At 33.8% G+C, this 26,568-nt stretch overlaps 1 protein-coding gene across 1 annotated transcript in view; it reads left to right on the forward strand.

Moving 5' to 3' along the window:
• The window catches only part of cltrn (collectrin, amino acid transport regulator), an 18,769-nt gene extending 714 nt beyond the window's left edge, over positions 1–18,055 (forward strand). Inside the window, exons 2-6 of the mRNA XM_073823608.1 lie at positions 1,773–1,831; positions 1,945–2,030; positions 11,418–11,534; positions 15,847–16,041; positions 17,388–18,055. Coding sequence (XP_073679709.1) covers positions 1,773–1,831; positions 1,945–2,030; positions 11,418–11,534; positions 15,847–16,041; positions 17,388–17,529 — 599 coding nt within the window. The 3' untranslated portion in view covers positions 17,530–18,055. The remainder of the gene's footprint in view (positions 1–1,772; positions 1,832–1,944; positions 2,031–11,417; positions 11,535–15,846; positions 16,042–17,387) is intronic.
• Positions 18,056–26,568: the final 8,513 nt, after the last annotated feature.

Here is a 26,568-nt window from a genome sequence, read left to right on the forward strand (position 1 = left end):
ATATATATATATATATATATATATATATATATATATATATAATATATATATATAAATAATGTATGTATAGTAAGCATTTAAACATAAAATATAAAAAATGTATTTTGATTTTTGTTTTGCTATTAGATTTTCCTTTTTTTTCTTGATTTTAGTTAATTTTAGTCATTTGTTTTTGCATTTTATTAGTTGTAGCTTTTTAAATGTCTAACCATATTTGTATTTATTAGTTTTTTATTTTAATACTTTTAGTACTTATTTTAGTAAGTTTTAAGTTTTGTATTATTTATATATATATATATATATATATATATATATATATATATATATATATATATATTATATGTAATGTATTTAATTTTAATATAATAAAACATTATAAAAATGCATTTTAAATAAATATCTTGCATTAGTATTTTTGCTTTATTTTATATTTGCTTTAGTTGTTTTCACTTTAATTTTAGTTAGTTTTGCAATTTTTGTTGTGTTTTTGTCATTTTTATTAGTTTTTAGTTTAGTTTAAATATCTATCCATTTTTAATTGTATTTATCAGTTTTATTAGTTTTAGTTATTTATATATGTATATATAATGTATTAATATATAAACCTGCTAAATAAAAAATAAAAACATGATAAAATGAACTGAAAAAGTTAAATATCTGTATTCATTATAATGAAAATAAAGTGAAAATGTGACATTTGATCAGTGTTTTCTTTTTTTGTTTTGAATTTAATCTTTATATTATGTATTTTATTTATTTATATATAAAAGTAAGTATTTAAACATTATAGTAAATACAATGTATTTAACTTCAATAGAATAAAACTAAAATAAAAATACATTTTAAATAAATATAAAAAGTAAAATATCTGTATTTATTATAATGACAAAAAAAAGAAATGTGACATTTGATCAGTGTTTTCTTTTTTGTTTTCACTTAATTTTAATTTATGTATTTTATTTTAATATAATATAAAAAGTAAAAATATCTGTATTAAATATATTGAAAATAAAGATACATGTGGACATTTAATCAGTGTTTAATACTGGTACTGGTATACTATTATAGTTTTGTTCATATTTTGAATTTGATTGTTGTTTGTTCTGTTGTCACTTTAAATTTAGATTTTTGTAAAAATGTTGTTGTGTATTATAATTAGTTTTTTTTAAACCTATACTTTTTTATTAGTTTATTTATTTTTATTACTTTTTTTATTTTATTAAGTTTTGCATTTTATTTTGGTTTATTTTGTTTTCAAGTAATTTTGTTTAACACTGCATATTTAATACACATTTTAAGTTTTAATTTTTTTATTTTTTTTTGGTGATGTTTTTGAGAACTTCGGTGGCCAGGGAAAAGCCAACTCAACTCACGATAGTCAGGACACATTTAAAGTAAAGAAGAAAGTGAAAATGTTCAGAGGGAGTGTGAAATTACAGTGAACTGAAACTTCAAAAGAGTTAAATAAGGACAAAATCATCACTGAAGCCTCTAAACATCGTAACTGGATTCTGACACTTTGTTGCCTGACCAAAAACACAGACTCAGTTTCTTGTTTTGGCATCTTATCTTATCTACTTCAGTTCAGTATCATGAGAAATCACTGGGAAATAAGTGACACATCAATTCCCTAATGAGAATCTTTTACGAGGATGGTAAATAAGAACACACTCAGCCCGAAGCCTTATCAGCCCAAAAGAACAGGAAGTTCACAACAACAACAACCACCGATGATTTCTGTGAATAAATGAACACTCTCTTTTTCTCTACAGACAGTAAAGATGGATTTAAAGTCAGGCTCAGCATTAAAACAGCCCTCGGAAACGATGCTGTAGGTTTTGGTTTTACTCTTTTCATTCTGTTTGATGTCCATATCCATCATTTTATTCAGGAATATTGTGCAATTTTTTTAAATAATTCAAATTTTTCTTCTCTCTATCTCAGTATGAGTGGAACGAGAGCGAGATGTTTCTCTTCAGATCGACTGTGGCATATGCCATGAGGAAACAAACTAACCAAGACACGTATGAGTGAGTAGACCAACGCTTTCCACCCACGAGCAGGTGACACACTTAACAAAAGATAATCAACAGCAAATCTGTTCAGTCCAAGGTTGTTTTTGTGATGACCACTTTGATTGTGATTGAAAACGTGAGCGGAATGATTTGACCACAGCTGGTGAGTAAGAGCTGATGGCTTTCAGAATCAAATCTGTTTGTTCTTCATGCGTGGGTCAGGTTTTGTCATCCCTGTCAGGAAAAAAACATCCTCACAAGGCTGGTAAACCAGTCAACGGTTGCAACAGTGTGAAACATTGGGGTGCTGAAATGCAACATGTGTTTTTTAGCAACAGACAGCCAATCATGTGCATCCTCAATGCTTGCTTCATTAAATATTCATGTGCTTCTACAAAAAGTAGATACTTTCAAGTGCCGGGTTTAGTTTCTCAGTTTTAGCACCTGAGGGAAACAGGTGGTGTGTTTCAGAAAACTTCAGACAAGTAACGTGAATTATTTGGCAACATTTCTAGATGGGAAAAGCTGTTATTTAACAATGGCCTGATTGTTGAATGCTGTATTCAGATGAGACTTTTATCCTAACCGAGGTTTACAGCTGTACAATGTGAAATTTCATAACATGACTAAGAGAAGCCAAGATTATATTAGGCTACATTATATTGCATTAGTTTGCATTGTTTTGCATTGCTGTGCTTTGAATTGCTCTGTGTTACATTACATTGCATTAAGGTAAATTACATGACAGAGAAGTTAACAATTTCATATAAGATTATATTGTTTTATTGCTTTGCATTGCTCCTCTTTGCTTTGTTGCAGCATTATCTTGCCTTGTGCTAACTTACGAGAACTATTAAGTTCCGCAAACATTACCTTTGAATGTTCTCTAAACAAAAGTTTTTATGCATGGTTATGCAGTTAAGAGAATATTCCACTTGATAATTCTGAAACTTGATGACACTTTAGAATTTTCTCTTAACATTCTAAAACAAGTAGAAACATTAAAGAGGTATTAAAGGAGTAGTTCACTTTCAGAACAAAAATTTACAGATAATTTACTCACCCCCTTGTCATCCAAGATGTTCATGTCTTTCTTTCTTTAATTGTAAGGAAATTATGCTTTTTGAGTAAACATTTCAGGATTTCTCTCCATATAATGGCTTCTATGGTGCCCCCGAGTTTGAACTTCCAAAATGCAGCTTCAAAGGGCTCTAAACGATTACAGCTGAGGAAAGAAGGGTCTTATCCAGCAAAACGATGGGTTATTTTCCAAAAAAAAAAAAAAATACAATTTACATACTTTTTAACCTCAAATGCTCGTCTTGTCTAGCTTGGCAAAACAAGCTTTTGAGATTAAAAAGTATATAACTTGTAAATGTTTTTAGAAAATAACTGATCGTTTCACTAGATAAGACCCTTCTTCCTCAGCTGAGATCATTTAGAGCCCTTTGAAGCTGCATTTAAACTGCATTTTGGAAGTTCAAACTCGGGGGCACCATAGAAATCCATTATATGGAGAGAAATCCTGAAATGTTTTCCTCAAAAAACACCATTTCTTTACGACTGAAGAAAGAAAGACATGAACATCTTGGATGACAAGGGGGTGAGTACATTATCTGTAAATTTTGGTTCTGAAAGTGAACTACTCCTTTAAGTCTTGTATGGCTTAATATAATGTAAATAATGTCTCTTAGTTAAATATGTAGTAGAAAACCCATGAAAGATTTACGTTATTTTTTTTTTTTTTTTTTTTTTGATATAGCAGCATGTGAACAACAGTACCTTATTTCAAAACAGATGTAATGACATTATTCTCTGCTAATCAAATTTGTTTTTTAACATGAAAGATTTACGTTATTTAAAAAAAACCCACATCGTTTTATACATATTTTGGACTATGGGGTCCGCTATTATTTTGATGGCGTGAAATGGTTGCATTTTATCGCTTTTCCTAACTTAGCAAATAAAATACCTAGTTCTGCCATGAAACTCTAGAGGACGCAGGCTGACGGCTTGTTAATTTTTTTTAAGTTTTGTGACTTGGCACAAGTTCATGTTGCATACGCAACCAATAAACTTGCAGCTTGCAGCTATTTAAATGGCTGGTAGCATTCACTTGGCCATTTCGCAGCGCGCTTTCAGTGTTCCACTAAAACCCTCCACCTTAACCAGCTCCACCTGTATAGATCTGTTACGGGTTATTTCATGCTATTTGTGCAGCAGCAGCATGTCTTAAATACTCACAGCACCATATTGCCATATGCTTTGGCAGTAGCAAGTTCTGTACTTGCTTGCAGCAGAACAGCAAGAATCTACAACTACAGCAATAACCATCAGCAGCAGCAATTCAGCAGCAGCAGTGAAGCAGATCTATATCCATTACCATGCTAAACTTTTTAGAGAGTTGACATGACGGAAATAATGATACAATGACCAATGAAGCTACTAAAAGAGGTGGCAATGGATAGAAGCATATAGGCCTAAACCAAATGCTGTACTGTCGAGTATAAATGAGTGAAATCCATGCTGAGATTCAAGCATCAGCATGTTCACATTCTGCCAGAATGGCATCTAGCATTTCTTTTCTCTGCTGTTTGTAAGCTCTTTCAGTTGCTGTTGTCTTACAAAAAGCCTCAAAGGCATCAGGAATAAAGTGGAGAGAACAAAGTCGCGGGTCTTTAGGAAGTTTTATTCGTTCACAGACATCTTCCTGTTCTTTTCTCCTCTTCTTATCGCTACATCACTTCTCTTTTTGCTGTTCGACTGAAAATTACGACCAAAAGCAGCACAATGTGGCATCGTATCAGTATTTTACTTTCCAAGTTGTATTGTGGTAAAAATAGCAACAGGTAGCGCCAGTAGCTCACAGAGTTCAACCATTTCACACATCATTGAAATAATGGCGGGACCCATAAATATGTATAAAACGATGAGGATACAAGTCTTAATACCTGGGGTTTCATTTTGAAAAATGTCTTCTGCTGAAACATTTCAGAAGAAAAAGAAAAAGAATTAAAACCAAGATTACATTTCATTGTATTGCTTTGTATTCCATTCTGTTACATTACAAGGCTGAATAATTATACCGAACAAGACGCAAAATATCATTACAAGCACCGACAGCGAGAGACTGTTTAGAACCGCATGAGAAGAGAAAGGGGTGGTTGTTGCTGGTTACTGTATGATGACTGAAATTGTGAAATGGCCTTAAACCATTAGTAAATAAACTACAGAACGGTATGTTGTCTATTACATGCATGAATTGTATGTATTTTGACAGCTCTGCACGAGCTCATTAGCCAGGGTTCAAAGTCCCAAGCATGAGGAAAATCTGCGCTGAAACAGCGCTGAATCATTCATAAATCTGCTGCTGTCAGCAAGAAGTAGTACTGAGGACTTCTTGTGGTTTTCCGCCAAAATAAAAGTCAACATTCATAAATGTTAGCATTGTAATTTTACTGTTGTTCTGTAAAATGAAATAAAAAAGTAACAAAAATAATGATAACAATTATTACAACACCTCTACATTTATTATTACATTCTCCTTTGCTCAGCAAGGCTGCATTTATTTGTTCATTAAAAAACACATGCCTGATTCAATTTTCTTTGGCCATTTTTAAGTTAAATTGTGCTTTGTTGGTAGGCTATAATGTCTACTAGAATGTAAAAAATGTTCAGTGTTAAGTAAATATTTTTAAATTGTTGTTTTGATTTTGTATTTTAGTTTTTTGAAAAGAAAGACAAAACTGTAAAAAGCACATTTTGGCTATTTAATTTATGCAATTGGCAAAATACATGGGGGAAAAACATGAAAAACCGTGTTCGGTAATCAGCCTTCAGCCTAGTATTTAATTTTCATTTCGGTGCATCCCTATATATTATGTTGCTTTACTTTATGTTATGTTATATGACAGAGGTTAAAAGGCACCTATCATGTCCCTTTTTACAAGATGTAATGTTGGTCTTGGGTGTCCCCAGAATGTGTCTGTGAAGTTTCAGCTCAAAATACCCCAAAGATCATTAATATAATATATGGAAAATGTTTTTGGGGTGTGTCTAAAAAAAGAGAGCTGTTTTGGTGTGTATCACTTTAAATACAAATTAGCTGCATATTCCCACCCTGTCTTCAAAAGAGGAGAATTTGCACTTACGTCACGGTTTGGTCAGATGTGCGGCCATATTGGAGATACCAAGATGTAAACAACAGCATGGATTGCACGGTTAATGTACTACTGGATACGTTGTTCTGCTAATTTATGCTGTCTAAACCACAGGAAATCATATAGAGAAGGACTTACAGTCCTTGTAGTAAGCAGGAAAGGGCAGAATATTTTAACAAACTAAAGTTAATACAGGTGTTTCAAAAGGTTCTTCAAGCGATGCCATAGAAGAACCATTTTTGGTTCCACAAAGAACCATTCAGTCAAAGGTTCTTTAAAGAACCATTTCTTGCTTACCTTTTTATAATCTGAAGAACCTTTATTTCCACAAAGAACAAAAGGTTCTCCAGATGTTAAAGGTTCTTTATGGAACCATTCAGACAAAAAGGTTCTATGGCATCGCAAAGCACCTTTATTTTTAAGAGTGTAGGTGGTATGCACGACCACATACGTAAAATATTATCCTAATATTTCACCTACCTGACTGGAAATAATAAAAACAAACATGAATGTTGTCAAAATTCTTGCCCTGGAAATCCTAGTTTTAGCTTGGCAAACCACAAATGTCTATTGTTCCTCAGACAGCTTTTTGCACTCTTCTCCTTGATTTGTCATATCTTTTGGCAGTCTATAAGACTCCAAATGTTTATTTACCGCTCCGACCGATTAGTACAGCCCAAAACATGACATGTAAGTGGATTTTGCATAATAGGAGCCACCTTTAACAATTTGAAAGAAACCAAGAACACATTATGCTATATTGCTTTGCTTAGAATTGCATAGCATTGTTTTGCATTGCACTGTTTTGTTGCATCGCATTACATGATAGAGATATTAATTTCAGATAAACCAAGATTATATATATATATATATTTTTTTTTGCTTTGCATTGCATTGTATTGTGTTGTACCAGCATATCTTTGTGCTACATTTACATTACATTATATATTATTTTGCTCTGCATTGCATTGTTGTGCATTGCATTCACTGTAAACAAAATCTGTAGAAATTACAGTATTACTGGCAGCTGGTTGCCAGTAACTTACTGTAGATTTAAATTTATGCTATTTACTGGCAACAGTTTGTTCAAAGTTAATTGAACATTAAACATTAACAAGTCTTTATCTTTACAGAATAAAACTAAAATAACAGCCTCATGCAAAGCATTCTGGGAACCAAAATCTAAAGGAAAAAAACAGAAAAAGGTTGATGAAGGTTTCTGGTTCCCAGAATGCTTTGCAGTAGGTTGTTATTTTATAGTTTTATTCTGTAAAGACAAAGACTTGTTAATGTTTAATGTTCATTTAACTTTGAACAAACTGTTGCCAGTAAATAACATAAATTCAAAATCTACAGTAAGTTACTGGCAACCAGCTGCAGAACTACAGCAAATTTTTTACAGTGATTGTCATGTCGTGCTTTACATTATATCACACTGTTTTACATTACCTTAAAAATAACAGACGGGTTTACAATTTCAAGCGTGAAATCTCAATATCCAGCCGTTTTTGGAACCGTCTGGCATAACATTCTACTCCCCGCTTATCAGCCTTTGGCATCACTGGTAGAGTTTTCCTCTGGCTAACATAATTTCTTAGCGCAAGGCAGTAATTTGTATCTATTGAGGAACATAGATCATGTACTGTTCCAGTCTAACGCGGTGTGTCCCCCAAGGCTCCAATCACGGCCCTCTCCTCTTTCCAATTTATATGCCTCCCCTTCGGCAAATAATTTGACGGCACGGTCTCAGATTCCATTGCTACGCTGCTGACACGGAAATCTATATCAGCTCCCAGGCCAGAGCTGCGTTTCCACAGCCTTCCTTATCTTCTTGACTTTCTTGTCGTATTTTCGTATTTTCTTTTCTTTTTCTGACTGGGAGTGAGGGATTTGAACAAACTCATAACCCTAAGTAGCAAACTTTCGGCGTGTATCTCATTCCACTCCATTTGCCATAAGGATAATGCCTCAGTGAGGTGTGCTATTACTTCTCTAAATGCGCAAACGTATGATTTTCACCTTGTGAATGTAAAATAAGTGAAGAAATCCCATAGCAACAAGCAGGTACCGCTCACATTGCTTACAAAGCTATCATTTAGTGGCTTTAATGAAATGAAGCATCACATTCACAGCGTGATACATTTAACTGAGTTATTCATATTACATATTATTCATTTGACAGATAATTTAAAGAAACTTCCAAATGAAAGTCATTAAGAATCTTCCGTGAGATAAATTATGCGTTTAAAATAAAATCTGACATAGACAAAATACCACATATCAGGTAACCGCTACATCTATAGGCCTTTTTGTCTTCAAATGAGTTGTAATATGTAATGAATAGATATTATGTTGTTTAATGACGGATTATTATCAAAGCCCTATGATCTAGTAGTCATTTTACACATTCAGTAATAACAGTGATCATCTGAAAAAAAGAAAAGCATGATGTAATTTTTGGCCTGACCTGTTTTAGCGGATTAAATATGTATTTTTTAATCAGTGTTTTTCCCCTCAATTATATTCATTGCAATTGAGCCGCTCTTGGATAAGGGGAAAGCGAGACTGATTAATTTAACCGGTGTAATTACGCGCCGATATAGACGCTAATGGGTCAAGGGAAATCAATTGCGGTTAACCTTTCCCAGCCAGATATTGGCCCCTAACGATTGTGAAATCTCACAGCTGAAGTGTTGCAGAGATGCTTGAAGCTTGTTTGTGAGAGAACCGCAGTATTGATTGATGTCGGTCTGCTGGAAGGGGAGTGTGTGCTTTTTTTGCAGCATCATGTTACATTGATGAGATGCTGTTTGTGCTTGATTCTTATTGGCTGCATTCAGTGTATAACGAGAAACCATGTCTACTGGCATTATGTAAATTTTCATGGCAAATAATAATATTTGGGGGTTGGTAAGTTTTTATGTTTGTGTTTTTATATTAAAATGTTGAATAGTAAAGTAACTGTTTACTGTTTGAATATATTTTAAAATGTAAGTTATTCCGGTAACACTTTACAATAAGGTTCTTTAGTTAACATTAGTTAACCACATTAGTTAACATGAACTAATAATGAACTGCACTTATACAGCATTTATTATTCTTTGTTAATGTTAATTTCAACATTTACTAATACAATATTAAAATCTTGTTAACATTAGTTAATGCAGCGTGAACTAACATGAACAAACAATGAACAACTGTATTTCTGTTAACTAACGTTAATAAAGATTAGTAAATACAGTAACAAATGTATTGCTCATGGTTAGTTCATGTTAGTTAATACATTATCTAATGTTTAACTAATGAACCTTATTGTAAAGTGTTACCGTTATTCCTGTGATCAAAGCTGAATTTTCAGCATCATTACACCAGTTTTCAATGTCACATGATCCTTCAGAAATCATTCTAATATGCTAATTTTCTGCTCAACAAATATTTCTATTTATTATAAATGTTGAAAAGTTATGCTGTTTCACGTTTTTGTCTAAAAGTGATACAGGATTCTTGATAAATAGCTAAAAAACACATTTTAATATTTTAATTTGTAGCGGTATATTGTCTTTACTATCACTCTTGGTCAGTTTTATCTATCATTGCTGAATAAAAGTATTAATATAAGTTTTTTTTTGTAAATATGCAATTTGGAAGATGTTGAAGGGCTCATGCTTTATATATATATATATATACACACATTAGGATTTAGCATCACAGTCACGCAGGTGATATTCTTAGGAAGGACAATCTCATTCTGGTACATTTAAAATGTCTGTGACTGCTGAAAGTTAATTTTGTCAACTTTTATGAGTACTCAAAGATTTAAATTAGAAAAATGAGTTTTAAAGAGAAAAGGTAATTTGCAAATAAACTTAATTTAAAATATGTGACCCTGGACCACAAAACTAGTCATAAGGGGCAATTTTTTTTTTAAATTGACCAGTGTTGGGGGTAACGCATTACAAGTAACGCAAGTTATGTAATAATATTACTTTACTGTACAGACGTGAATTTACTTTTCTCTAAGCCTGAGGCTTTTGGTGTAAAAAGGCTTTTACATTTGCCAAAAATAGAACTTTTTATATTAAAAACAAACAAGCAAGCCCTGCCCAGATTTAAAAAGTAATGCAAAAATAACATAACTTTTAGGGAGTAACCTAATATTGTAATGCATTACTTTTAAAAATAACTTTCCCTAACACTGAAATTGACATTTATACATCATATGAAAGATGTGTTTGTTATGATATGACATGATATGATAATATAAACAATCTAAATATTGAGAAAATCGCCTTTAAAGTTGTCCAAATTCAATGCATATTACTAATCAAAAATTAAGTTTTGATATATTTACAGTTTGAAATTTACAAAATATCTTCATGGAATAAAATGGTTTATTAATATATAAGCATCTTTAAAACAAGATACATTTACCTAAGCAAAATTGCATGAAATAATAACTGTTTTCTGTTTGAATATGTTTTAAAATGTAATTTATTCTTGTGATCAAAGCTGAATTTTCAGCATCATTACTCCAGTCTTCAGTGTAACATGATCCTTCAGAAATCATTCTAATATGCTGATATGCTGAAAAGTTCCTTTGCAAATGAGTAAAAAAAAAGATAAACTTAATTTAAAATATGTGACCCTGGAGTAAAAGATGAAAGCTGAATAAATAAGCTTTCTATTGATGCATTGGTTATGATATGACGATATATTTAGCTGAGATACAGGTATTTGAAAGTCTGGAAACTGAGGGTGCAAAAAAATCGAAATATTGAGAATATCGCCTTTAAAGTTGTCCAAATAAAGTTCTTAGCAATGCATATTACTAATCAAAAAGTTTGGATATATTCACAGTAGGAAATGTACAAAATATCTTCATGGAACATGATCTTTACTTAATATCCTAATGATTTTAGGCATAAAAGAAAAATCGATCATTTTGACTCATACAATGTATTTTTGGCTATTGCTACAAATATACCCATGCTACTTAAGAGGTTTTGTGGTCCAGGGTCACATGTTCTCTGAGGGGGAAAAAAACATTATCCCACACAATTTTGCTTCTCATACTTAAAAACATGATAAAAGTATTGATTAAAACGGTTTGTGTGTGTAGGTGTATACAGTATATGTGTTTGAGTGAGGCTGTTTAGTTTCAGTGCTTTTTATTGATGCCCTCTACATAAAAAAACTGAATACTAAGTGATCTAACATTTCTAATTTAAACTATCTTTTTCAGCATTACAAACATACTGGTGTGCAATGATACTCAAAGAGTGTCGTTCGTGTTCGTGGTGACATCGCCAAATAACTCAGCCCAACTGATCCCCAAAGCACAAGTAGAACAAGCAGTGAGGTGAGTCAACACTCTGTGGTTAAGTTTATAGGTTTAGACTTTATGTGCTGATGGCTTACTAGATGGTACACGGCACATGGGTAACAACGTGACAGTATTGCACAAAATTATGGCTCTGTTTGAAATCCCCCAAGTGAGTTGGGATGCTTAAATGCTGACTACATGCAGATACTTCAAAGTATATTTAAAAAAAACTGAACTTGCAGGTAATGAAATATTAATGAAATAAAAGGCCACTGTGTATTTAAAGAGTAAACTTCCATGACAATTTTTTAGCACACTGTGCACTTTTAATTTACTCACCCCATGTCATCCAAGATGTACATGTCGAAAAGAAATTAAGGATTTTGAGGAAAACATTCCAGGATTTTTCTCCATATAGTGGACTTCAATGGGGATCAATGGGTTGAAGGTCCAAACTGCAGTTTCAAAGCAGCTTCAAAGGGCTCTGCACGATCCCAGCCAAGGAAAATGAGTCTTTTCTAGCAAAACAATTGGTAATTTTCTGTAAAAATGTCTTGCGACGTCAAACACATTGGAAAAGTCACGCGTGGTTAGTTCTTCATCTGTGTACACTCTTAAAAATAAAGGTGCTTTAAAAGGTTCTTCAAGCGATGCCATAGAAGAACCATTTCTGGTTCCACAAAAAACTACTCAGTCAAAGGTTCTTTAAAGAACCATCTCTTTCTTACCTTTTTATAATCTGAAGAACCTTCTTTCGCCACAAAGAACCTTTTGTAAAACAGAAAGGTTCTTCAGATGTTAAAGTTTCTTTATGGAACCATTTAGACAAAAAAAAAGTTATTCTATGGCAGGGGTGCTCAACCCTGTTTCTGGAGATCTACCTTCCTGCAGAGTTCAGCTCCAACCCTGATCAAACACACCTGAACCAACTAATTAGGATCTGAATGAGCACTTGATAATTACAGACAGGTGTGTTTGATCAGGGTTGGAACTAAACTCTGCAGGAAGGTAGATCTCCAGGAACAGAGTGTACACTCTTAAAAATAAAGGTGCTTTGAAGGGTTCTTCAAGCGATGCCATAGAAGAACCATTTTTGGTTCCGCAAAGAACCATTCAGTCAAAGGTTCTTTAAAGAACCATCTCTTTCTTTCCCTTTATATAATCTGAAGAACCTTCTTTCGCCACAAGGAACCTTTTGTGAAACAGAAAGGTTCTTCAGATGTTAAAGGTTCTTTACGGAACCATTTAGACAAAAAAAGTTCTTCTATGGCATCGTGAAGCAGCTTTATTTTTAAGAGTGTACTCTGGTTCAAAAAGGTAGGGTAGAAAATGAGACTCCATCCCATTTTCTCCTCCAACTTCAAGATTGTCCAAAGTTATCGTTTAAACTTTTTTTAAAGGGCGTTTGACGTTCTACGCATGTTTGCTTTATAAACACAGTCGATACTTCAGCCTAAGTCATTCATGACCTTTCCAAAGTGATCACGTAAAGCATGAACTTGTGGGTGCAGAGCTAGTCCAAGATGAGCATTTGTGGTTAAAAAGTATATGATTTTTTTTTTTTTTTTTTAGAAAATGACTGATCATTTCACTAGATAAGATCTTTATTCCTCGGCTGGGATCGTGTAGAGTCCTTTGAAGCTGCATTTAAACTGCAATTTGGACCTTTAACCCATTGATCCTCATCGAACTCCACAACATAGAGAAAAATCCTTAAATGATTTCCTCGAAAACCTTAATTTCTGTTTGACTGAAGAAAGAAAGACATGAACATCTTGGAAGACAGGGGTGAGTAAATTATCAGGAGATTTAACTAATCCTTTAAATGAGAAGTTCACTTCCAGAAGAAAAATAGTTTTTTCATTCAAGATGTTCATGTCTTTCTTTCTTCAGTCAAACAGAAATTATGTTTTTTGAAGAAAACATTTCAGAATTTCTCTCCATATACAGGTCCTTCTCAAAAAATTAGCATATTGTGATAAAGTTCATTATTTTCTGTAATGTACTGATAAACATTAGACTTTCATATATTTTAGATTCATTACACACAACTGAAGTAGTTCAAGCCTTTTATTGTTTTAATATTGATGATTTTGGCATACTGCTCATGAAAACCCTAAATTCCTATCTCAAAAAATTAGCATATTTCATCCGACTAATAAAAAGTGTTTTTAATACAAAAAAAGTCAACCTTCAAATAATTATGTTCAGTTATGCATTTAATACTTGGTCGGGAATCCTTTTGCGGCGTGGCATGGAGGCAATCAGCCTGTGGCACTGCTGAGGTGTTATGGAGGCCCAGGATGCTTCGATAGCGGCCTTAAGCTCATCCAGAGTGTTGAGTCTTGCGTCTCTCAACTTTCTCTTCACAATATCCCACAGATTCTCTATGGGGTTCAGGTCAGGAGAGTTGGCAGGCCAATTGAGCACAGTAATACCATGGTCAGTAAACCATTTACCAGTGGTTTTGGCACTGTGAGCAGGTGCCAGGTCGTGCTGAAAAATGAAATCTTCATCTCCATAAAGCTTTTCAGCAGATGGAAGCATGAAGTGCTCCAAAATCTCCTGATAGCTAGCTGCATTGACCCTGCCCTTGATAAAACACAGTGGACCAACACCAGCAGCTGACATGGCACCCCAGACCATCACTGACTGTGGGTACTTGACACTGGACTGAAGGCATTTTGGCATTTCCCTCTCCCCAGTCTTCCTCCAGACTCTGGCACCTTGATTTCCGAATGACATGCAAAATTTGCTTTCATCCGAAAAAAGTACTTTGGACCACTGAGCAACAGTCCAGTGCTGCTTCTCTGTAGCCCAGGTCAGGCGCTTCTGCCGCTGTTTCTGGTTCAAAAGAGGCTTGACCTGGGGAATGCGGCACCTGTAGCCCATTTCCTGCACACGCCTGTACACGGTGGCTCTGGATGTTTCTACTCCAGACTCAGTCCACTGCTTCCGCAGGTCCCCCAAGGTCTGGAATCGGTCCTTCTCCACAATCTTCCTCAGGGTCCAGTCACCTCTTCTCGTTGTGCAGCGTTTTCTGCCACACTTTTTCCTTCCCACAGACTTCCCACTGAGGTGCCTTGATACAGCACTCTGGGAACAGCCTATTCATTCAGAAATGTCTTTCTGTGTCTTACCCTCTTGCTTGAGGGTGTCAATGATGGCCTTCTGGACAGCAGTCAAGTCGGCAGTCTTACCCATGATTGCGGTTTTGAGTAATGAACCAGGCTGGGAGTTTTTAAAAGCCTCAGGAATCTTTTGTAGGTGTTTAGAGTTAATTAGTTGATTCAGATGATTAGGTTAATAGCTCGTTTAGAGAACCTTTTCATGATATGCTAATTTTTTGAGATAGGAATTTTGGGTTTTCATGAGCTGTATGCCAAAATCATCAATATTAAAACAATAAAAGGCTTGAACTACTTCAGTTGTGTGTAATGAATCTAAAATATATGAAAGTCTAATGTTTATCAGTACATTACAGAAAATAATGAACTTTATCACAATATGCTAATTTTTTGAGAAGGACCTGTAATGGACTTCTATGGTGCCCCCGAATTTGAACTTCCAAAATGCAGTTTAAATGCAGCTTTAAAGGGCTTTAAACAATCCCAGCTGAGGAAGAAGGGTCTTATCTAGTGAAATGATTGGTTATTTTCTAAAAAAAAAAAAAAAGACAATTTATATACTTTTTATTCTTAAATGCTTATCTTGTCTAGCTCTGTGTCAACTCTGTGTATTCCGGTTGAAGACAGTTAGGGTATGTCGAAAAACTCCCATCTCTTTTTCTCCTCAAACTTCAAAATCATCTTACATAGCTGCAGAAGTACTGACCCAGTGTTGACAAAGTGAACATGCAAAGAAGATCAAACACCCTTACAAAAAAAAGGTAAAACAGCAATGTAGGATCATTTTGAAGTTGGAGAAGAAAATTAAATGGAAGTTTCCTGACATACCCTAACTGTCTTGAACAGGAATACACAGTGTTCACACAGAGCTAGACAAGATGAGCATTTGAAGTTAAAAGATATATAAATTATAGATTTTTTTTAGAAATTGACAGATCTTTTTACTAGATAAGACCCTTCTTCCTCGGTTGGGATCGTTTAGAGCCGTTTGAAGCTGCGTTAAAACTGTATTTTGGAAGTTCAAATTCACGGGCACCTTTGAAGTCCACTATATGGAGAGAAATCCTGAAATGTAAATTATCTGTAAATCTTTGTTCCTTTTGTATTTACAGGTATTTATTTATTTTTATCATCATTTAAGATACGGGGCATCTAGATCTGTGCTACTACCGTTTCTCCTTTAGCATGCCAGACCCCTCACACATCATTCATTATTCCAGGCAGAATAAGCATCGCATAAACAATGCGTTCCTGTTATCGGACATGACCCTGGAGTTCGTGGGAATCCCGCCGACACTGTCGGCCCCGATCACATACGATACCCCACCATGGCTCATCGTGTTTGGGGTGGTCATTGGTGCTGTGGCTGTGGGGATTGTGGCTTTACTGATGTCCACAGCAAGCAAAAAACGACGGTCAGTAATGCTCTTTCAACAAACAATTCAAACAGAAATGTGACCCTGGACCACAAAACCAGTCATTAGTAGCATTGTAGCAAAAGCCAACAATACATTGTATGGGTCAAAATTATTGTTTTTTCATTGATATCAAAAATCATTAGGATATTAAGATCATGTTCCATGAAGATACACCTGATATTAACATCACTGCAAAAAAGCAATTTTTTCCCTTTAAATTTAGTTAAGTTCTGCCAGATATCTTTTTCTGTAACCATACATTTTTCAGAAAACAAGACTTAATATCTCAAGTAGCCTAAATGTATCTTGATCTATAAGAATGTTTTGATATTTGTACTGGAAAACAAGACAAAATGCAGAAGAAACCCTATTTAAAGCGATCCATCTCAGGTGATATGATCACAAGACAGACTGAGAATGAACCAAACATTTAACAAGCATTTCAAATGCATCTCCTGTGCCCATATACAATCAGATTTGATCTCCAATGTCATATATGTATAAGCTTTTCCTTATTTATATTAGACTATTCTTGGTTTTCTTTTAAAGCTGCGTAGAGCTAGTTTAAACTCTTGTTTTAGTGCAGTGTTTGATTGACAAGTGAGTAGGCGGTCGTTTGTTGTTGTCTGAGATGCATTAGCATTTAAAGTGCAAATGTAATGTAGTCACATACATTTTTAGTGCCTCTGAATGAGATTTCAGTGATTGGATCATAAGATATTCTTGTGATTGGATCACCCAAGAGGGACGTTAATACTAATGTTAAGGGGTAAACTAAAAGAAGCAACGTTGACTATATTTTTCTTTAACGTTCAGTTAATCTATTGTATTTTTTTAATACACATTACATTGGAGCAAGCTGAACTCAATGTTAAATTGTCCTTTCTTATATGCACTGAAGAGTTGGAAACTCCAGTTCATTTCAATGATGTTGATATGAATGTTAATAAATTGATTTAAAAACGATTAGATGATTTGCATCCCAATTAAGTTGTCATCTCAGTACTGTTTCGATTTGAGATGCACTACCTTTTAAATATTTGGAAGTTGGTAAAATGTTTTGATTCATTGATTTAATGTTGATGTTTATTCATTCATTTAAAAAAAAAACACAGAAAGCATGCATAAATATGGACATAATTGGATTGTTATGATTGTTAACTTGTAGCTGGCTTTAGACCTATTTAACTACTTTATAAGTAGCTTGTAGCTTTGAAAACTATAGTTTCAAAGTAGCTTCCCCAGCAAAGGTTAATATGAGGTGCAAACAGTGTCTTGAACACAGACATACCTTACTGTTAGGTCCTTGATCTGACCTGTTTATGATGGTTTATTCACCACAGAGCCAAGGAAAAAGCTGCTGGTATTTCAGAAGAGGATGAAGGAATAGTCAAAGGGAATGGAACCGCACTTTCAGGTCTTGGCGGGAAAGATGGCGTCTATAATCAAGCGTTCTCAAATGATGACCGCTTCACCCAGCTGTAGACACTGATGACAGCCAAAGAGAAAAAAAGCCGTTCAGTATCACTTAACCTATAAAATGCTTCACATATATCAAAGAACGGCATTAATTTATAGCCTACTCTAAACACTCTAGTGTTTCTACTGTATATTGCTTTGTTAGGTTTTGCAGCTGTTGGTTTCAAAGCTAACACTGTGTCCTAATCAAATGTGACACGGATTCTGTTTCAGAAATGGAAAAACTGAATTTTTTGGGAAATTGATTTAGAAATTATGTTGTGTTTATTACTGCCACGTTGTGGCTGGAACAACATACAAAACTATGACATTCAAATCTCAGGTACTGATTATGTACTTTATTAAATGTTAAAAAAGGTCTAATGTGAGTTGGAATATATAGCCATACTCAAAATGGTAATGGATAATTTACCTTATATAGAAAATATTAATGTTAAAACTGTGAACTCTGTGTACTCCATGACAAAAACAGTTTCAGTCACTCACTATGTATTTTTAATTTTTATAATAAATAATGTTAAAATGGCTAATATTTATGAATTTGATTATGTACTTACTATGGAAGTACTGCTATGAAACTAAAAAATATGAAATAAGTAAATGCAACTTTAAATCTCACAGTTAGAACCTTTTGTCTTTCAATTATTATAAACTCCCAATTTTGAGAAAAAGAACAGATATAAACTCGCAATTGTGGAAAAAAGTGGAAATTGTGAGATATGAACTCGCAGTTGTTGGGGAAAAGTCTGAATTGTGAGATATAAACTCGAAATTGTCGAAAAGGTCGGAATTGTGAGATATAAATTTACAGTTGTGGGAAAAATTTGGAATTGTAAGATATAAACTCAGTTGTCGGGAAAAAAGTCTGAATTGTGAGATATAAAATTGAAAATGTCAGAAAGGTCACAATTGTGAGATATAAACTCGAAATTATGGGAAAAGGTCGGAATTGCGAGATATAAACTCGAATAATGGGAAAAGGTCGGAATTGTAAGATATAAATTTGCAATTGTGGGAAAAATTTGGAATTGTTAGATATAAACTCACAGTTGTCGGGAGAAAAGTCTGAATTGTGAGATATAAAATTGAAATTGTCAGAAAGGTCACAATTGTGGGATATAAACTTGAAATTGTGGGAAAGGTCGGAATTGTGAGATATAAACTTGCAATTGTTGGAAAAAGTCGGAATCGTGAGATAAAAATTTGCAATTGTGAAAAAATGTGTAATTGTGAGATATAAACTCGTAGTTGTCGGGAAAAAAGTCTGAATTGTGAAATATAAACGTGAAATTGACGTAAAGGTCGGAATTGTGAGATATAAACTCACAATTGTGGGATAAAGTCAGAATCGTGATATAAAAAATGTGGAATTGTGGGAAAAATGTGGAATTGTGAGATATAAACTCGTAGTTGTTGGGAAAAAAGTCAGAATTGTGAAATATAAACGTGAAATTATCGTAAAGGTCGGAATTGTGAGATATAAACTCGCAATTATGGAAAAAGGTTGGAATCATGAAATATAAACTTGCAATTGTGGGAAATAGTTGGAATCATAAGGGATAAACTCGCATTTGTGGGAAAAAGTCGAAACCGTGATATATATATTTGCAATTGTAGGAAGAATTTGGAATCGTGAGATATAAACTTGCAGTTGTCGGGAAAAAAACTGAATAGTGAGATGTTAACTCGAAATTGTCGGGGAAAAAAATCTGAATTGTGAGATATAAACTCGCAATTGTGAGAAAAAGTCTGAATTGTGAGATATAAATTTGCAATTGTCTGGAAAGAAGTCTGAATTGTGAGATATAAACTCACAATTACGAGTTTAGAACTTGTAGTTGCAAGATATAACTTCACAATTGTGAGAAAAGTAAGAATCGTGAGATATAAACTCACAATTGTGGGGAAAAGAATCATGAAATATAAACTGAGAAAAAAGTCAGACTATTAATATAAAAAGTTGCAATTATCTTTGTATTTTTTTTTATTTATTAGTTTTTGTGACAGAAAAAAAAAAACTTAACCTATCCATTTGATCATATACTTAACCATTTTATTCTCAGAGAGAAATATCAGCCCAAAGGCTCTTGTGACTGGCTGGAGATTTTTGATTGATTTTGACATGTTTCAAAGCCATGGCATGTCTGGTGTGGACAGAAAATCGCTTATGATTGAAATCCTATCGCGTTGCATCTGGTTAGGACACGGTGTAACATTAATATACTAGTGTACTACTAAAAGCTGCCAAAACAGTTACTTTGTGGTAGGGATGCACCGAAATGAAAATTCTTGGCCGAAACCGAAAACTGAAAAAGAGGAAACCAAGGCCGAAAACCGAAACACCGAAAGAATTATGCCAATTATTAGTACCACTGCATTTATGGCTATGACTGTGTACTAATCTTACTAAAATCAAGGCATTGCAATTGCATAAATTAATATTAAAGTTTCAAAGAATAAATCAATTATATTAATTTAAACAATTATTATCAATCAAGTATTATATTGCTTAAATAACATATACATATATTTTACTGCCTTTGTGTAATTGTTTAATTGTTTAAATTTTTATAACACATTATCTTGTGGATCCATCAGTTCACATTTACAACGCGTTTCTCTTCCAGCAGGAGGCGCTTTCAGAATGGTAGTACACAAAGCAGCGCAGCAAATGACTTTGAAACGTGCAGCGCTCATATATTTATTCAATGGATAGCCTTTTGAAGTTTCATCGCAATTCTTGTCTTTCAGTCCCCACATTTAAGACAACCTGAAATTATAATTAAGACTTTCTTAACCCCTAATAACTCTGCAGTCAATGAAAATTAAGAGCTTTATTTCAAGAACCGACTTTCAAAAACAAACCTTACACAAAATACGTTTCTTTTTTTTTCCCACCATGTTCGGGGCACAAGAAAAATATTAGGGGACTAAATTAATATCAGCATATGAAGCATAACCGTCTCTCACTGTCTCTGAGAGAATGCACGTCAGATGCTGAAAGCACTGTCAGTTTTTACTTTCACTTTAACATATTGCGCAGTTTTCACGTTGCTTGTGTGATATCCATTGGCTCACCTCCATGGTTTAAAACATAAATATTTATAAAAATACAGTATATAGAAAAGACATCTTTAAAATATTGTGACATAACACCAATGTAAAGCCATTGTTTTTCACTCACTGAAAGCTACATCTGTCTCGATCTCTGCTCTCATCACTGCATGCACGACTGCAGACACACCCCCTCTTGAAATTTCGGAAAACCGAAAACCGAAAATGCGCTTTTGGGCCATTTTCAGCCGAAAATTTTCGGTGGCCGAATATTCGGTGCATCCCTACTTTGTAGTTAATATTTGTCTATTTAATAAAGCCCACCTCAGCTTCCTGTGTAAATGGAAAATAAATCAACTCAGGAAAGAAAACCATCCTTGTCAAACATCTCATCAAGTTTTTAATTCAGCTGACAATGCTACAGGGTAAACTGTAGCATATGCTGATGTCTGAATTATGTTCTCAGGTGCCTGTTTATTCAGTGTTTAATGAATTATTAGAAGGGAATCAATAATTTATGAAAAGATGAGGCTCTTCAATACAGTAACAGATTAGGCAATTTTCTAGCGTCAAAAACAAGCATTTTTTCACCCATTATGAGATGCGGGCTTGTGCATCCATCACACTTCAACTGCCTTAATTGATTGGATCCTCCACTGAGTGGGAAAGAAGATTGAAGAATATTAAAAGAGGATCTCCCTGAAGAATATAAGATGTTGAACTTCTGAGAACGCTCCTATCATGAGATTTACCACACAATCTTTCACTAATTGGATCTTTTATCTTCAGGATTCACATGCAGGGCTACAGTCACAGAGCGATAACAGGCCAATATCACAAGAAAGCTCATTATTGTATTGATGTCCTGTAGGAATACAGAGACCAATACAATAGATCATCACTCGAGACTTCCTGCTGTGTTTAATAAGTTCTTCAGGTGGTAGTTAAGGATCTCGGCTGCTAACCAAAAGGTTCAAGGTTCAAACCCCGGATTTGCAATACCTAAACTGGACCCACTTTATATTAAGTGTCCTTAACTACTGTGTACTCACATTTAAATTAATCAATTAATGCAATGCACTTACTGTGTACATGTTTTTACATTGTACTGAAATTTGGAAATACTGTCCTGTAAATTAATTTCTGTAGTTACAATTTTGACACTATCTCTACCACAATGCAATTTTAACATGAATACAAAAGGTGCATTGTACCTAACAATTCATTATTTAATATTAAGTAGTATTTAAAGACACCTAATATAAAGTGGGACCCTTATAGTCGTATTCAAACTTGTCATTTCACGCACACATTAGCTGCTTGTGTGTGTCGTGGTCAGACACTTAAAAGGTAGATGATGCTTTCGTTCAGAATGTAAAACTGTGAATACTGCAAACGCTCGTCTGAGACGAACTTCAGCCGCAAACACCGCGTCGTCGGCGTTCACCCCATCTGCACAACAACACCGACATCAGTAATACACAACGCAAGCAACATGGGTCCGAAGAAGGCATTGACAGCCGAGGAGGGCGACGACATTAAAAAGTCTTTGGACTTCTTGTCTGAGGAGATTTCTGTTGTGAAACTACAACAGAAATCCATTATGGACCTGGTAGAGGAGGTAAAGGCACTCAGAATCCAGAACGCCGAGAAGGACCGGCGTCTGGTGCATCTGGAGAGTCGAGTGGCGGAGCTGGAGCAGTACACCAGGATAAATGACGTGATTGTGACTGGGCTCCGGATTAAACCCTGGTCATACGCCCGGGCGGTGACCGATGACAACGGGGGTGAGCCAGGTGAACAGGAGGGAAACTCCGTAGAGCAACAGGTGGCTGCCTTCCTACAATCCAAGGGGATTGAAATGGACAGCAACAACATAGAGGCCTGCCACCCTCTTCCCCGAAGAAATGGTAATGACAAACAAGCTGTCATCATGAGGTTTATCAACCGAAAACACAAAACAGCTCTGTTAAAACAAGGAAGGAAACTAAAGGGATCAAACGTATTCATTAATGAGCATCTGACCAAACGAAACGCCGATATCGCCAGAAAAGCACGCCTTATGAAAAAACAGGGAAAAATTCAACATACATGGACATCAAACTGTAAAGTATTTATTAAACTAAATGGGACACCGGAACAAGCTAAAGTCCTTGTCATAAGGAACATTGAGGAATTGGAAAAGTACGACTGATCATTACAATCCGGATAGTAAGGTATGATGGCTCATACACAACACACCATAATGACACGGTCTGACAGAAGTCATTCATCTACACCTGGAGTCATTGGAGATATAACACAGAGGATTGCTGATCATGAAAAACTTGAATTGAGAACATTTCAATACACTGATCATAATATACTGGACTTGGAGCATGACATAGACCCGGACAATAATTTTTTCTCTAATATTAACAACAACTGCTGCTATTACACAGATGAGCAGTACAATCTGACCATTAAAAAGGGCAGTAAATTGTCAATAATCCATTTTAACAGCAGGAGCATGTATGCAAATTTCAATAACATAAGGGAATATCTAAGTCAGTTCATAAAACCATTTAATATTATTGCTATATCAGAAACATGGATTAATAAAGATAAAGGAATGGATTTTGAACTTGATGGATATGAATTTAATTGTGTAAATAGAAAGAACAAGAGTGGGGGAGGAGTGGCTGTGTATGTACATAAAATGTTAAATTATAAAGTAGTAGAAAAAATGACAACTGTGATTGATAATCTATTAGAATGTATAACAATTGAAATATATGAAGAAAAAAGCAAAAATGTAATAATCAGCTGTATATATAGAGCACCAGGTTCTAGTATTGAAGTATTTAATAATTGGATAGAGGAAATGTTTTCAAAAACTAATCAAAAAGTTGTATTTATCTGTGGTGATTTAAATATTGATCTGCTCAATCCAAATAAGCACAAAATGACTGATGAATTTATTAATACAATGTACAGCATGAGTTTATATCCTACAATTACCAGACCGAGTAGAATTACATCACATTGTGCTACTTTAATTGATAACATATTCACTAATGACATTGACGATAATACAGTGAGTGGACTATTAATTAACGACATCAGTGACCACCTACCAGTTTTTACTGTTTATAATAGCAACAACCAGAGAAAACAGCCAGAAGAAAAACTAAAATACAGACGAGTAAGAACAGTGGAAACTATAACTGCATTTAAGAATGATCTATTGGCACTAAATTGGGAAAAGGTATATAATGAAAGTAATATTGATAGTGCATATGAAACTTTTTTAAATATATTCATGTCACTATATGACAAAAATTGTCCAATAAAACAGTACTACAGAAAACAAAAATGTAAAGATCAACCATGGCTCACGAAGGGATTGAAAAATGCCTGCAGAAAGAAAAATACACTATATAGAGAATTCATAAAACGAAGGACTAAAGAGGCAGAAAATAAATACAAAAAATATAAGAATAAGTTAACCAATATTATAAGGCTATGTAGGAAAGAATACTATAGTAAAATATTATATAATAACAAAAACAATATTAAAGGAACATGGGACATATTAAACAGTATTATTAAAAATGGTTTGAAACAAAAGAGCTACCCTCAATATTTTATTGATAACGATAGGAAAAAAGATAATATGGAGGATGTGGTAAATAGTTTTAATAATTTTTTTGTTAATGTTGGACCAAATTTAGCAGAAAAAATTCCTGATTCATTGTTATCTAGGGAATGGGAAGATAATCTCATAGTGAGAAATCCCTGCTCAATGTTTCTTACAGCAGTTGAAGAAAAAGAAATAATACATATAGTAAATAACTGTAAAGACAAAACATCTACCGATTTAAATGAAATTGATATGAAAGTTGTAAAAAAGGTTATTGATGGGATTTCAAAACCATTGACATACATCTGTAACTTATCATTCCAAACCGCTAAATTTCCTAATAAAATGAAAATAGCAAAAGTTGTGCCATTGTATAAAACTGGGGATAGACACCACTTCACAAATTACAGGCCTGTTTCTTTACTTTCACAATTTTCCAAAATATTAGAAAAACTATTCAATAAAAGATTAGAAAATTTCATAAACAAATACAAATTACTTTCTGATAGTCAATATGGATTTAGAGCAAACAGTTCAACATCACTGGCATTAAATGAATCAGTTCAGGTGATCACAGAGGCAATAGACCAAAAACTGCATTCAATTGGAATATTCATAGATCTTAAGAAAGCTTTTGATACAATCAATCATGAAATATTAATTAAAAAACTGGAACTGTATGGGATCAGGGGGGTAGTATTGCACTGGGTGAGAAGCTATTTAAGTAACAGAAAACAATTTGTGAAGTTGGGTGAATATTCATCATCATGCTTGGACATTGCTTGTGGTGTCCCCCAGGGGTCAGTATTGGGTCCAAAACTGTTTTTACTGTATATCAATGATATATGCAACATTTCAAAAACATTAAGAATAGTATTATTTGCAGATGACACTAGTATTTTCTGTTCTGGGGGAGATTTACATGAACTACTTGGGAGGATTTCTTCTGAAATGTGCAAACTAAAAATGTGGTTTGATAGAAATAAATTATCATTAAACTTAAGTAAAACCAAATTTATATTATTTAGTAAATGCAATAAGAATATACAGGTACAGATACAAATAGATGGGGTGGGCATTGAAAGAGTAAATGAAAACAAGTTTCTTGGGGTAATAATTGATGATAAATTAAACTGGAAGTCACATATAAAACATGTTCACAGCAAATTGTCAAGGAGTATTTTTGTCCTTAGTAAAGCAAGACACATTCTGGACCACAAATCACTCCACATTCTTTATTGTTCATTGATTTTACCATATTTAAATTATTGTGCAGAGGTTTGGGGCAATACTTATAAATGTTCAATACAATCATTATGCATATTGCAGAAAAGAGTTATAAGAATAATTCATAATACTGGTTACAAAGATCACACAAATTTACTTTTCTTAAAATCAAAAACATTAAAATTTATTGACCTGGTTCATTTTCAAACAGCACAAATCATGTATAGAGCAATACACAAACAACTTCCTGGAAATATACAAAAACTATTCTTTCAAAGAGAGGGGGGTTATAATCTGAGAGGGGAGTTAAATTTTAAACATCAGCGGGTACGTACAACAATAAAAGGTTTTTGTGTTTCTGTTTGTGGAGTGAGGCTGTGGAACAGTTTGGGTGTGGAGCTCAAGCAGTGTCCAAGCATGATCCAGTTTAAGAAGCGGTACAAACACATGGTTTTCACAAGGTACAGGGAGGAGGAAGGGATTGAGCAATCGGGTGTTTTTTTGTAAATAATTATTGTATTTGTTTTCTTAATTTATTCATGTTTTATGTTTTGTAGATAGGTATTATGTAAATATGTGTATTAGGGAAAACTGATTGTTATTGAATAATGGAGAAGGGGTAGGTTTTAATAAGCTTAAGCTTCATCCTACTCCTTTTTGGACATATTGGTTTCATATTATTATTATAAATTGTTTGGTTTGTTTGTCTTTTTACTTTCTTATTTTCTCTCAGTTTAATTTCTTGTTACTTGTTTTATGTTTATGTTCGAAATAAAGCATAAATAAATAAATAAAATAAATAAAAACACATATTCTTTTTTACATTAGGATACGCACTTATGCGTACAATATTACTGTATTTTCAGTAATTAAAACGTTTAGAAAAAACAAGTAAATGTTTAAGGTTCATACAATATTGAATATATGGAATTCAGAAATTGATTTATTGTATTTATGATAAGTTTAATTTTTTTTATTGCTAATAAGTCTCATTTTGTATTAAAATTGTTTTATTAGGGCCTGATCCCAGATTAGGCGAAGGCCCTATTGTGTTTCTAAGGTTTTTTTTTTGTTTGTTTTTTTTTTTTTCAAATTTCCAGGCACTTTTGGGGGCCTTAACATTCTCAAAAACTCTTGAAAAT

Source organism: Garra rufa, chromosome 18 (genome assembly GCF_049309525.1).
Source record: "Garra rufa chromosome 18, GarRuf1.0, whole genome shotgun sequence".
NCBI classification, from domain to species: domain Eukaryota; kingdom Metazoa; phylum Chordata; class Actinopteri; order Cypriniformes; family Cyprinidae; genus Garra; species Garra rufa.